General features: G+C 41.0%; 1 protein-coding gene and 1 long non-coding RNA gene across 3 annotated transcripts; both read left to right on the top strand.

The window, feature by feature from the left end:
• Positions 1-52: 52 nt before the first annotated feature.
• LOC143106766 (uncharacterized) lies at positions 53-5,145 on the top strand. Of its 2 annotated transcripts, XM_076271234.1 has the most exons (8): positions 53-202; positions 522-716; positions 833-852; positions 1,089-1,189; positions 1,357-1,542; positions 1,754-1,876; positions 2,103-2,241; positions 2,396-5,145. In XM_076271234.1, the coding sequence occupies exons 3-8, from the start codon at positions 834-836 to the stop codon at positions 2,527-2,529; spliced, it is 702 nt and encodes a 233-aa protein (XP_076127349.1). In that variant the 5' UTR covers positions 53-202; positions 522-716; position 833; the 3' UTR covers positions 2,530-5,145. The 2 variants fall into 2 exon arrangements, with proteins under 2 accessions (XP_076127349.1, XP_076127348.1); XM_076271233.1 differs by having other exon boundaries at positions 53-716.
• A 1,708-nt stretch (positions 5,146-6,853) lies between these two features.
• LOC143106611 (uncharacterized) lies at positions 6,854-7,424 on the top strand. Its single transcript, XR_012983709.1, has 3 exons — positions 6,854-6,957; positions 7,047-7,223; positions 7,329-7,424. It is a non-coding gene; the product is annotated as an uncharacterized LOC143106611 (long non-coding RNA).
• Positions 7,425-13,873: the final 6,449 nt, after the last annotated feature.

Raw genomic sequence — 13,873 nt, 5'->3', positions numbered from 1 at the left:
AGCGCTGTACCACCTGGTCTAATCAATTACCACCTGAAAGCAGGAGGTATAACGCAGTCCTGGTTACTGGGCCACAACCACACTCAGAACACGGAAGCAACGTGGATTTTACGTGCCTACGTATGTGTGGGATGCAATGTGATAGGTCAAGGAATCGCAATCTACGGCTACGTAATTTATTGCGCGCCTTTCAATCGCCGAGGTAAGTCGCAGCCTTTTGTCATTGCAATTTAGAAACTGTAATATTAAGAGAAAATACCACATTGACCGGCAAGTACTCATTTTCCGTTGTGTAAACACAGTGCACTCTAAGGTTGCATGTTTATGTCAGTCATAAAACGAATAGTTTGACAGCTACGAGGTATTGTTTTAAAGTTCTTCAGCAGACTACCATGAAGCATGCAGTCTGGGAGCCGGGGGACTGAAAATTTTTGTCGGTTTATCGAGTTATTACGCAGTCTTGGCTAACTTTTACATGCATTTTTACATTGATTCTTTAAATTTTGCTTCCCCCCCTCCAGATTTGCCTGATTGATCACTGCCTAGCGTCATCTTTATACAACACTTTGCACACACATTCCACCAATCCCTCACACACACACACTGAAAGAAAGAAGCAAAAACAGCTCTTTTAAGAGCTACTTTCTCTCTCTCTCTCTCTCTCTCTCTCTCTCTCTCTCTCTCTTTCTCGTTGTGTTTTTGTACCGTTTTGTCAGGTAGGTTCATTGAAATGTATAAAAACATTGTCAAGTTATTATGACAGAGATTTTAAATCAAGGCATGTACACACAATAACTAATGCACTTTATTTGTGTGTGTTTCTACCCCAAAGTATGGCTGAGAATACTGAAGGTAATTCATAAATCTGTTGTTTTTCTGAGTAAGATGTGATTGGTATGGTCACCTGTCTGTTTCTTCAATACAGTGGCTTCATTTCCTCTCAAAACCAAAGCGATCAAAACAAATGAAAGGAAATTAATTTAATTCCTCCTTAACTCCTCCTCCATATCTATTTACCCGCAGCTATTTGTATTGACCCTGTGTAGATGTGACTTTATGTGCCTTTGCATAATGCGATTATATTACAGAGTGTCCTCCAAAACGACGTGCCTCAGTGGCACTCAGCCAGGGGTCTGGAAGGTCGTACTACAACCTCAGTGCCTTCCCAAAGCTAAAGCGCAAGCAATCTGTAAGTGTCTTATATTCTATTTACAGAAATATGTGTTACAATATTGGTGAACATACTGGATCAGTACATCCCTTGTACAATAAGTTATGGTGATGTGATGGTCTGTTGTTCAGATAATAGATATGTACAATTTAGTTGATTATATTAATGATCTTGTTTATGACAAGGATCACAGAAAGAGGTCAGAACAGGAGGGGGGCTCTACACCAGCCACACCACAGGCACACCACGGGCACACCTCAGCTACTCATCCACACCAGGGGAGTGATCCTCTGGATGGGGTGTCAGGAGGGAGTGATGAGGAGGGAGGGGGTGATGAGCTTCCTGAGGAAAACCCTGAGGAGGAAAATGTGGTAAAGAAAACAGTACATTTCAATAAGCAACAACAGTTTATTTAGTCCAAATACACACACACACACACACACACACTCCCCACGCCACCCCGTCCCACCAGGGGGAAACACTAGATGTTGTATTTACAGTATACACTTTTGCTATTATGAAGATTACTTCATAAGATAAATTAACTACATGCAACTTAAACTCCTGTGTATGGTTTTACAGGTACCATTCACAGACATTGATTTCTATCAATGTTTACTGCTGGAGACAGAGCGAGTGTTGGTGATTGGTGGTGGGACCATATTTGTCCTCAACCACTTCAACACGGTGACAAAGTGTTTGGATGTAAATAGTTAATCATATATTTTTCATGTCCACTTTGATATTGTTGTTTAGCCTAGTTAATAATATCTATTTTATATCTCCATAAAATACCTATATTCTTTTTGTTAAATACATGTACACTGACTCATTTGGATGTGCTCCTTTGCATTGCAATCTTATAACATTTTCAACACCTCCAAATCTGCAAAATGTGATAATTGATTGCTTAAATGCTTTTCTTAACTAGAACGAGAAATTGATGGTCGTGGAAAGGAGGGCTGTTGTGTTTGAAGGGAGCAGCTCTTATATTTATAAATGCTCCTGCGACTTCCACCATGGGAGGCTTGTGGAAGCTCTCTCTGACCACTTGGAGCAGTCCTTTCATGGTATTCATTTATATCCTGTTTGACATTTAAGTGTAATTTGTAGTAATTAGATGGATTAATTATAATTCATAATTTGATTGTTAATGTATTAATATGGATAGTATGGTACTATTGTGTAGCAGCTGTTGAAATGTGTCTTTGGATACTCATTTAGAGACCAGCTGCATCCATGTCAAGGCCCTGACACGAGTCCTACACAATTTAAATGTGCCCGATGTGCCTATGAATCAGGAAGATGGTAATGTACTGGTTATTTTTTATTGTGTAGTTGTTAGCTTAATTTTCTAAGATTCTAATTTTCTAAGATTCGAATACAAGAAATCTTATACTAAGCTCCTTTGTTTATTTAGAATTTTACAAAATGTAATGTGTGTTATTTTATACACCCTTCATATAGTATAACTAACTATGACAGAGAAAAAATAAGTCTGCTTTTTAATGTTGAGCATGCAATTCCATTTATAATCTAATTCATTCAACTCCAGTAACTGCTCCTCAGTTAAAAAAATGAAGCTGTACTGAATCTGTTTCCTTTAAATGGGAGACAGACTTACTATCACGCCTTACTTCAGAAGTATTGATATACAATATATCGCTTAAAGTTTATAGGTGCTTTGCTGGTGCTTAGATTAGAAAATAAATGATTACGCCATTACTCAACAGGCACAACTATGTTTGCATTAAGCCTTGTCTATCCCACACATCCCGCATGATAAATTCTCTAACAGTTAAGTAAAATAACAAAGCAAGTAACACAATAGAAATGCATGATATAATTCTTATTAATTTAAACTAAATGCATGTAATTTTAAATATTTCTAAGTAATTCCAATTACTTCAACCAATTATTTCCAATTCATTTCACTTTACTCTTGTTTTGTTCTTCCTTCCTTGAAATACAACTTACATCATGTTAACTGCTACTTGCTGCTTTTTTACTGTCCCCTTTGTCCAAGATATTTTCCAGGCTGTTTCCAAGTTCTCAAAGGACTGTTTTGGGTGTGTGAGAGAATGGGTTTGTGACTGTTTGTCTGTGTGTATGTTAATTCATCAATTTTGTTCTTGATATTCTTTGTTTCAATATCAATTCTGTCATCCTGCCTCAAGAACCGTTTACAAGAAACGTTCCTTATCTTCAGGCCTAGTCCTTCACTAAGCAACCTTGGATATACAGAATGGCCACTGTTCGAGTTCCATATGTTGTTGTTGTGGTAGTGTTTGTCGGTGTTGGTGTTGGTGTCGGTGTTGTTGTTGATGTCGGTGTTGGTGTTGGTGTTGGTGTTGGTGTCGGTGTTGGTGTCGGTGTTGGTGTTGGTGTCGGTGTCGGTGTCGGTGTCGGTGTTGGTGTTGGTGTTGGTGTCGGTGTCGGTGTCGGTGGTGTTGGTGGTGGTAGTAGGATTTTTTTCCTGTAGGGTTGGAACTAAACAAGACATGATCATTGCTTGACTTCTTAGTTCCCTTTATCTTTATACTGTCCTAATATTAACAAGATTTCAGGACTTAACCGCCTCGCTTTTGTGTCCAGGGTGTTCAGAGGACTGCTGTGTGATTGTTATTCTGTGTGTATGTATAATCATGAATTTCTTCCTTTATATACTTTCGAAGGATCCCCACCCCTTTGACCCCATAACCTCACACACACACACACACACACACACACACACACACACACACACACACACACACCAAATTCCCCCACACACACAATATATACCTTTTTAATTAGTACTTTTAATTTATCATCTGCGACTCGAACCAGCCATCTTACGATTGCCAGCCTAACCCCTTAGACCACTGAGCCACACACTCTGCATATAAGGTGGAAATAAGCATATTTGCACATTTCCAATGCATGGAGGCTTTTACTGAATCAGTATTAAACCATTGTTTTTGAGAACTGCTGCGTACCTGTGTAGTAAGTAGCCCAACTAACTTCTGGCACTTGTAAACAAGTGTTTCAGCCCAAGATGAACCATATTCATACCACTTTCCTGTGGGTTTTCTTGGGGTTTTGCTTTATTTACAGCATTTTCAATGTCACCCCTACCATTTTCAAGGGAGTTGAGGTTAGAAGATTAAGCTGGCTTTTGTTTTCAACGAAGATGTCACTTGCTTGCAACTTGCATTGCAAACTTTATGGGAATGTTCTTTTTTTTGGGGCTAATGGTGATTAACTTTGTCAGGTGAAGCCTCACTACCAAATTTAGGCCATAGTACAATTTGAAGACAGAAGCATGGCAGTGCAAGAATTCTTTGTATGGGAATGTTTTTCAAGTCAGGGTATTTGGACTATATTTACTATATCAGGGATCATGGATCAGTCAGTATGTACGTTGTACATCAGTATGTTGATGTATTCTATGTAACAGTATTCTATGTTGCTGCATGCCAAAAAGAATCATCAATATAATTCTCAGAGTTTACCGTCTGAAATGTAGCCAAGATACTGTAAGCCACACTCAGCCAGTGTTGTGTACTGTGTTTTTTCTGACGATGTATCATTGCTGCATACCAAATTTCCATATGGAACAACATTGAAGTTGACCTTGAAAAGATTCACTGAGGAACTGTCATCATTATCCTGTGTTTACTGCTGCCCTATCATTTCCTGTCTCTCTTCCTTCTACTAGTTGCATTTGTCAAGCAATTATGTTTAGTACAATTTATTACTTAAATGTTTATGATTACATTGAAAATTAATTGAAATACATTTATCAAATATCTTTTCGCATTAAGAGCAAAACAATGGTAATTTTGTACAATGTTTTGTGCAGAAATCAGATTAAATACCTTAACTGCATCCAATAAACTGTCACAGGTGTTGATCTTCATCATGTTATGTTTATTTCCACATTGTTTATTGTTGTCAAGTGAACTTGCATAAAATAAACCATTCAGAGCTTGGTACACTTGTACGTGTCTTTACAGTGTCTCTACTGAATGCACATTTCTATCTCTGAACTTCAATTTAGTTCAACAAATATGACAAGAATACATATAACAATTGATCTGATTATTTGTATACTTCATCATTGAAGAAAAAAATAGTGCGTGAATAACAGTTGCTTTGCTAAATTAATAGTGTAATTATTGAAGTATTGAAATATGTGCTTTGACAACAAATACAACTCCTCACTTCAAAACTTCCTCAAACATTCCTACTCATACTTAAATCTTTATAACTTGGTGTGTCTGGTCTAAATGCCTACACAACATCCATACCAACAGGCTAGTAAGAAGATGACTATTATTTTTGTTGTCAATATATTTGAAAGGTAATAAAACACTAATTTTACCTTGTCTACAGATCACAATTATGCATGCTCTCTTTACAATGAGGTAGGAAGTCAATTGTACACACAACAAATAGCTCTTATATTATCATCTATAAATATACCTTAAGTTTATTTTTATTATGATTTCCCCAAACCATTCAGTCAATGGTTCTGCAGATCCCTTTTGCACCTTCACACTTTGTGGTGCTTAAGACCAAAGCGCATGGTATAGTAAAGGCACATGCTGGCACTATGAAGTGCCAGACGTGCAACAGAGGCAACACACAATGTGGCCATGTGCGAGTCCTGCAGGACTGTTTAAAAGCAACAGGTGCTGAGGGGAGTGCCGTGAGAGCAGCTCTGAGAGGAGGAGGGCCCTATCAGGATGTCCGGAAGCTGGCAGTGTCCTCAAAGCCCATCCCCTTTGACCTCCCTATCGACAAGAGGGTATCTGTATTAATGACATAATGAAAACATTTACCTTTATATAGAAAAGAAATGAGTCACCTCTATGAAATAAATGTAAAAAAAAATCAAATAAAAGTTATAATGGCATGTCAGACAAATACAGAGTGCACAAATGGTATCGAGAGAGGTCGATGAATGACAAGTTGCATGAACAAACTTAAGACTTCTTAATGACTACAGCCGTTTTGATGTCACACAGGAGTGCATCAGTTCTTAAAAAAGAAACTACTGACCCAGGAAAATGTTCCCTTTTCTTGTATTCATATCTAATTATGTTTAATACAGATACATTACAGCCGTTCTCTTGTTATGCTGGAGAGGAACTCAGAGGGGGTGATACTCCTCCAAAGCAATGTTGGGAGGTGTGATTGTGGCCATGCCATGTCTGCCACACCTAAAGACGTGTATATTTACAGTCAGTCCACGGTGGCAAAAGCGATACGTATGTATAGCATTATCATTTCCTTTTTATCTTATTTTCAGCTGCACTGAAAATGCATCACATGCATTCATGTTCCTCAACACAATTAAAAGGTGTTTTCTCCTAATTCAATACAAAATGGCCTCTCATTATGACCACTGCATTTTTGTTTACACAATGAATAGGGCATGTAATGTTACTAGAAATATTATGGATAATAGATCAGATAGATAATAGATCAGTGAAGTGCATGGAAATACTGGGAGAAAGCAAAAAACAAATATAATAGTAAAAATAATAGTAAAACTGAAATAACTTTGGCAGTAGTCTTTTGAAGTGGCACTTTGGTATTTGATATTGCATTGGGGGGAACCACTTGTTATTTTACTTATTAAAACTACTTCCCTCTCACAAAGTTTATCAACAGGCATGTGAGTCATGTGGACACCAACAGCATTTTGATGGGGGAGACGAGTTCCTCCTGAACATGGGCACATATGTAGTGCACCATGAAGTCCTTAGGGACTATTTTTACCACTTCCTGAATTCAAGGTTGGTATGACATTACATGCAATCATTATCAGGACATGCCGACCAGCAATGTTCAAAGCACTTATGGTACACCTCTCTTTCATCTCCAGCTCCACAATGTACAACTACTTGGAAGTGTACAACACCAACATGTTGGACAGGGCAGTTCCCGAGAGCATCCTAATAACATACAGGAAGTTCCGAGATGCTGTCCTGTCCTTCATGGATCTGATGACGGCAGACTTTGCAGACGGGTTTAAATGCCCTGTCTGCAAAGACAAGTACACGTATGTTCAATCTTACACACACACACACACACACACACACACACAGTGGTTATACCTTACATGGTCTTTACAACTCAATATACAAATTAGATTTTGTCTTCTCAGAGCTGTGGTCATGGATGGCACATCCCTGGGCTACCAGCAAAAATATGCCCTGAAAAGGGATGGGCAGTATGGTACCCGAGTGACAAATTCTGGAAGATGAGTATTCTTTAAGAGTTTGGTCATTACCCATTCTCTTCATGACCTGTTAATCAGTGTTACAATATTTTTATGTTTAGTTTATGGGTTTTAATTTATCTTCTCCATGTAGAGTAACATTTTTGTCTTTGCTTTATTCACCAGTCATCCTGAAAGGGTGCTGGTGAGCAGTGCACCCCTCCGCAAGCTGCTCACCAAATTTGTAGATGACGGCCTGACGCCTGCAGAGGCTATTGAAATGGAGGGCCTAGCAGAGCGGCACTCTGCATTCTTGCTGCCTCTGCTCCAGGCCTGCTTGGAGGTGGGGAGGACCTGTGTTGGATCATGTCGCCGCATAGTCCAGGAGGTGGCCAAGAACTCCCCTGCCTGCGCTCTCCTCCACCCTAGTGAACGGGTGGAAGCTATGGTTCAGGACCTTGAAGCCATGGGCTACACGGGAGTGGAGGGGCACCCACAACTTCTAAAGACCCTAGCTGAGGAGTGCCCCTTGTTCTTTCAACTGGTTGGGGCGGAGGGAGCATTCCCCGAGGTAGCTGTGCCCATTTTCCGGGCGCTCCACCAGAAGGCAAGGGGCGCTCTGATGAAGCCAGCCCTGGACACTCCTCTCACAACTATGGAGAGGGATGGAGATTTTTTCCCCTGTCTCCCCCTTGTCCAGGACCGGGGTTTATTTGATGCAGATGGCGTGAGGGAGCAGGGCCGTTTGACAGACTGCAGGAAGGTGGGGAGCAGGCACCCAAGCCTAATTCCTGGCATATTCACACTGTTCTGCAAACATGGTATGTTCATTTTTCATTTTCATTTGTCCTGATTGTCTATCTGCTTTGTGAAAGCATTGTCTTTACACATGGTAAAAAGCAATGTTGTATTAACATCATAAACTTGGCATGTGACCTGTCTATCTATTGTGTCTGTGTGGTTTCTGTACAGGAGTATGTCTTGGCTTCTCCATCATGGAGCAGGTGGAGTCGGTGAACGTGCCATTCTCCATTTTACGGAGCAGATTCACCAAATGTAAGGATTCTGCATACCTTTCTTGTGTGACATTACCAGGTCATTTGTTGTTTTTGCTTTGGTAGGTTCAGAAATACTGTTCTTATCAAAAAATCACATAAATTGCTTTGGTGTGGGAAAACAGCACATCCCACTCTCCCAGACCATACAGGTCCAGAGATTGGTTATACAACTCATTGTTGCCATTATTGTTGCATATTTTCCTAACAGTCTGCTGATTTGCTAACTCTCTCTTATGTTGGTGTGTGTTTTTTTTTTAAAAGTTATGCCTTCTGTTGTGTTGTAGGTCCGGAGGTAGTCATTTATGATAATGCCTGTCAGCTCCACACTTACGCCATTAGGAGGGACCCCCAATTTTTTAACAAAACCTGGTTTTTGGTAGATCGCCTCCATTGGAGGAATCATTCAGGTATTGGATGACACAGCACTCACACTATTCTACACACTATTTTTAAAACTATGTAACCTACATAAAATAATACCTTTTTGTTTTTAATGTTATTACAGGCTGCAACGCTGGATACCAGCTGGATGCATACCCCCAGCACCAGGGTATAAATTCTCAGTTGGCCGAACAAAGCAATTCATTGCTCAAAAAACTGAAAAGCCAACTGTCTTATATGAACAGAGACAATTTCATAGGCCACCTGAGGCTATTCTTATGGCACAAGTCTCGAAGAATTATAAATAACATGAGGTAAGGACGCTGGGGTACAGTGCCTCTCACACCACACACACACACACACACACACCCTGTGAGGTAAGGACGCTGGGGTACAGTGCCTCTCACACCACACACACACACTCTGTGAGGTAAGGACGCTGGGGTACAGTGCCTCTCACACCACACACACACACACACCCTGTGAGGTAAGGACGCTGGGGTACAGTGCCTCTCACACCACACACACACACACACACACACCCTGTGAGGTAAGGACGCTGGGGTACAGTGCCTCTCACACCACACACACACACTCTGTGAGGTAAGGACGCTGGGGTACAGTGCCTCTCACACCACACACACACACACACACACACCCTGTGAGGTAAGGACGCTGGGGTACAGTGCCTCTCACACCACACACACACACACACACACACCCTGTGAGGTAAGGACGCTGGGGTACAGTGCCTCTCACACCACACACACACACTCTGTGAGGTAAGGACGCTGGGGTACAGTGCCTCTCACACCACACACACACACACACACACACCCTGTGAGGTAAGGACGCTGGGGTACAGTGCCTCTCACACCACACACCACACACACACACCCTGTGAGGTAAGGACGCTGGGGTACAGTGCCTCTCACACCACACACACACACCCTGTGAGGTAAGGACGCTGGGGTACACCAGCACCACCAGCAGCAGCAGCACCTCCACCAGCACCATCAGCAGCACCAGCTGCACTATCACCACCAGCAGCAGCAGAACCTCCACCACCAGCAGCAGCACCTCCACCAGCAGCAGCACCTCCAGCAGCAGCAGCAGCAGCAGCACCTCCACCAGCAGCAGCAGCACCTCCACCAGCAGCAGCACTTCCACCAGCAGCAGCACCTCCACCACCAGCAGCAGCACCTCCACCAGCAGCAGCACCACCACCAGCAGCAGCACCTCCACCAGCAGCAGCACCACCACCACCACCACCAGCAGCACCACCATCAGCAGCAGCAGCAGCACCATCAGCAGCAGCACCACCACCACCAGCAGCACCTCCACCAGCAGCAGCAGCACCACCAGCAGCAGCAGCAGCATCACCTCCACCAGCAGCAGCAGCACCTCCACCAGCAGCAGCAGCACCACCATCAGCAGCAGCAGCACCTCCACCAGCAGCAGCAGCACCACCATCAGCAGCACCAGCAGCAGCAGCACCTCCACCAGCAGCAGCACCTCCAGCAGCAGCAGCACCACCAGCAGCAGCAGCACCAGCAGCAGCAGCAGCACAAGCACCACCACCATCAGCAGCAGCAGCACCACCACCACCACCAGCAGCACCAGCACCACCAGCAGCAGCAGCACCAGCAGCAGCAGCACCACCACCATCAGCAGCAGCAGCATCATGGTGGTAGTGCAAAAGTAAACAGTGCAGAGATTGAACAGCGCAATAAAGTATTATTAAACATCATAATAAAGTAAAAAACATTTCTCAATGAATACAATTTCAATGTCTTTATTTCAGACAGTGACTCAATGCACTTTGATCATGTTGGGTGTTGGTTATGTTTATGGGATTTGTAGGTGGCATAAGATTACACATTTCTAACTATAATATTGTGGACTGATTAAAGTTGTCTTGTAACATCATTGGATGACACAAAATATGTGTGTGAAATGGAATCAACCCTCACATATTCACAGACTCCTGGCAACACAGAAGCAGCTAGGGGTCTCAAATCTCACAAACTATTTTGTTTTTACACCCTTATCAATATATGTGCCACATGTTGGTATTACTTGATAATAGCTGATGTAACCTTATGAAGGCCTGTCTAACTTTGCAAATCAAGGACATCTAAACCTAGGGTTAGCATTTGTAACTTATATACCCCCTAGACTGATTAAATTTGCCAAGTAACATCTGTACATGACACAAAATATGAGTGTGTAGTAAAATCACACATCACATATTCACAGACTCTATAGCGCCCCCTAGAAATCTAGATTTTTCAATCTTTGGCTCCGCCTCCTGTCAACATACAAGCAGCTGGAGGTGTCAAATTTGACAAACAAGTTTGTTATCAACCCCTATATAAAAATATGTGCCACATGCTGGCACTGTCTTGAATTAACTGGTGTAATCCTATCAAGGCCTGTCTGACCTATGCAAATTATAACCACCTAAACCTAGGGTTAGCATTTCTAACTTGCATACCTCATAGACAGACAAAATTTGGCATGTGACATCTATGTATGACATAAAATATATGAGCGAAGTAAAATCACACCTCACATATTCACAGACTCCATAGCGCCCCCTAGAAATCTAGATTTTCCGATCTTTGGCTCCGCCTCCTGTCAACTCACAAGCAGCTGGAGGTCTCAAATTTGACAAACAAGTTTGTTATCATACCCTGTATCAAAATATGTGCCACATGCCAACATTTCATGAAATAATGAGTGTGACACTTACTTAGGCCTATCTGGCCATATGGGTGTCTGAATTGTAGTTTTTGAGTATGTCCAGTACATCAAACTTGCCAAGGCAGGTAAGATCAGTGAAATTGGGTATATTTCAGCATAGCACACCTCTTTGTATCATAATCAATCAAAATATGGATGTTTTCATGGTTTGGGTATCATTTAAGAACTTTTGTTTATCAATTCATGTAAAAAATATGCTCTCTAAACGTCAGTTTCTGAAGATGTCTTGTGGATCAAAATTCCCACAGAAGTTAAGATCAGTGAAATTGGGTATATTTCAGTACAGCACACCTCTTTGTATCATAATCAATCAACATATGGATGTTTTCATGGTTTGGGTATCATTTAAGAACTTTTGTTTATCAATGCATGTCAAAAATATGCTCTCTAAACGTCAGTTTCTGAAGATGTCTTGTGGATCAAAATTCCCACAGAAGTTAAGATCAGTGAAATTGGGTATATTTCAGTACAGCACACCTCTTTGTATCATAATCAATCAACATATGGATGTTTTCATGGTTTGGGTATCATTTAAGAACTTTTGTTTATCAATGCATGTCAAAAATATGCTCTCTAAACGTCAGTTTCTGAAGATGTCTTGTGGGTCAAAATTCCCACAGAAGTTAAGATCAGTGAAATTGGGTATATTTCAGCATAGCACACCTCTTTGTATCATAATCAATCAAAATATGGATGTTTTCATGGTTTGGGTATCATTTAAGAACTTTTGTTTATCAATGCATGTCAAAAATATGCTCTCTAAACGTCAGTTTCTGAAGATGTCTTGTGGGTCAAAATTCCCACAGAAGTTAAGATCAGTGAAATTGGGTATATTTCAGCATAGCACACCTCTTTGTATCATAATCAATCAAAATATGGATGTTTTCATGGTTTGGGTATCATTTAAGAACTTTTGTTTATCAATGCATGTCAAAAATATGCTCTCTAAACGTCAGTTTCTGAAGATGTCTTGTGGGTCAAAATTCCCACAGAAGTTAAGATCAGTGAAATTGGGTATATTTCAGCACAACACACATCCAAATATGTATGTTTCAATGGTTTGTGTGGTGAATTTAATTTTCATAGCGCTTTTCAAGACCAGAAAATGCTGTTGCAATAGTCCAGTCTGGAAGGGATGAGGTCATGGATGAGAATGATGCATTGTTCTGCTGTCTGACTTTGCAGGGTTGTCACATAGGTCAAAACTGACCAGCAGGGTGATGTCATGCAAATCATGTTTATTTCATATCAAAAACACTTGCATATATCAGATAAAACTACAATATAGATGTTTTGAGGTGCTCGGTTTGGCTCATGAACTTGTGTGCATCCAAAACTGTCTGAAAATGCAGCCAAATAGATGTCTGGATGGTACTTTGCAGGGTTGTCGCATAGGTCAAAACTGACCAGCAGGGTGATGTCAAGCAAATCATGTTTATATCATGTGAAAACACTTGCATATATTATATAAAAGCACTATATGGATGTGTTGAGGTGCTTAACCAATTGGTCCAAAAATTCAGCCAAATGTGAAAGATGCCCATGCTGTAGGCACTAATGCTTCCCCTGCTAAACAAAAACGGATTTGCTACAATTTCTTACCTCAACTGATACCAATGGCTCTGGACCAGTAGGCATATTCTTCCCAATAAAGTTGGTTGCAATAATAAAAAAAATAACTGAACAAAATGCTTCAAGGGAATGTCTTTTTAATGATTACACAATGAAAGTCTCCTCAGAGTCGTCCTCTTCTTCAGTGGTGTTTCTCTGCAGATGTGCAGGTGTGCATATTGGGGTTACATTGTGAAGAGAAAATATTAAATTAACCCCACAGACCTCCATCTGATGGTATGACAACAATACACCACTGTACTGTAACACAGCAGACAAGAAAACAGGAAAATAATAAGTTCTGTTTGCCTTCTCTACTCAGCATAGAAGAAAACACTTACTAGAGACAAGTTGTAAAAGGCATTGTATGCCATAACAATCCCTCTCATTACTGTTGCTGTCAGTTGTTTTCTGTCTGGCCCTACAGATCAGATTGGAAAAGGTAAAACACAATATACATGTCATAACTATGATCATACTGAATGTAATGCACATTCTAAAGAACACATGGGAATCACAATGGGAAATTTGACCAAGCAGTAGTATAACTATAGAAACACCCACAAAATAGTGGATGCACAGTAGTGTTTTAACATGTCTGTATGAAGTCTGTGTAAGCTGTTAGATTTCTGAGAAAACTGATCTATTAGAAGGGAAGGGGGGGAGGGGGATGGG

Source organism: Alosa pseudoharengus, unplaced genomic scaffold (assembly GCF_046254945.1).
Source record: "Alosa pseudoharengus isolate Yale_2024_CS ecotype anadromous, Long Island Sound unplaced genomic scaffold, YU_APseudo_1.1 YU_APseudo_1.1_scf_6, whole genome shotgun sequence".
Lineage (NCBI taxonomy): Eukaryota > Metazoa > Chordata > Actinopteri > Clupeiformes > Clupeidae > Alosa > Alosa pseudoharengus.
The sequence above is the reverse complement of the archived record's forward strand: the minus strand, read 5'-3'. Positions and strand labels throughout refer to the sequence as shown.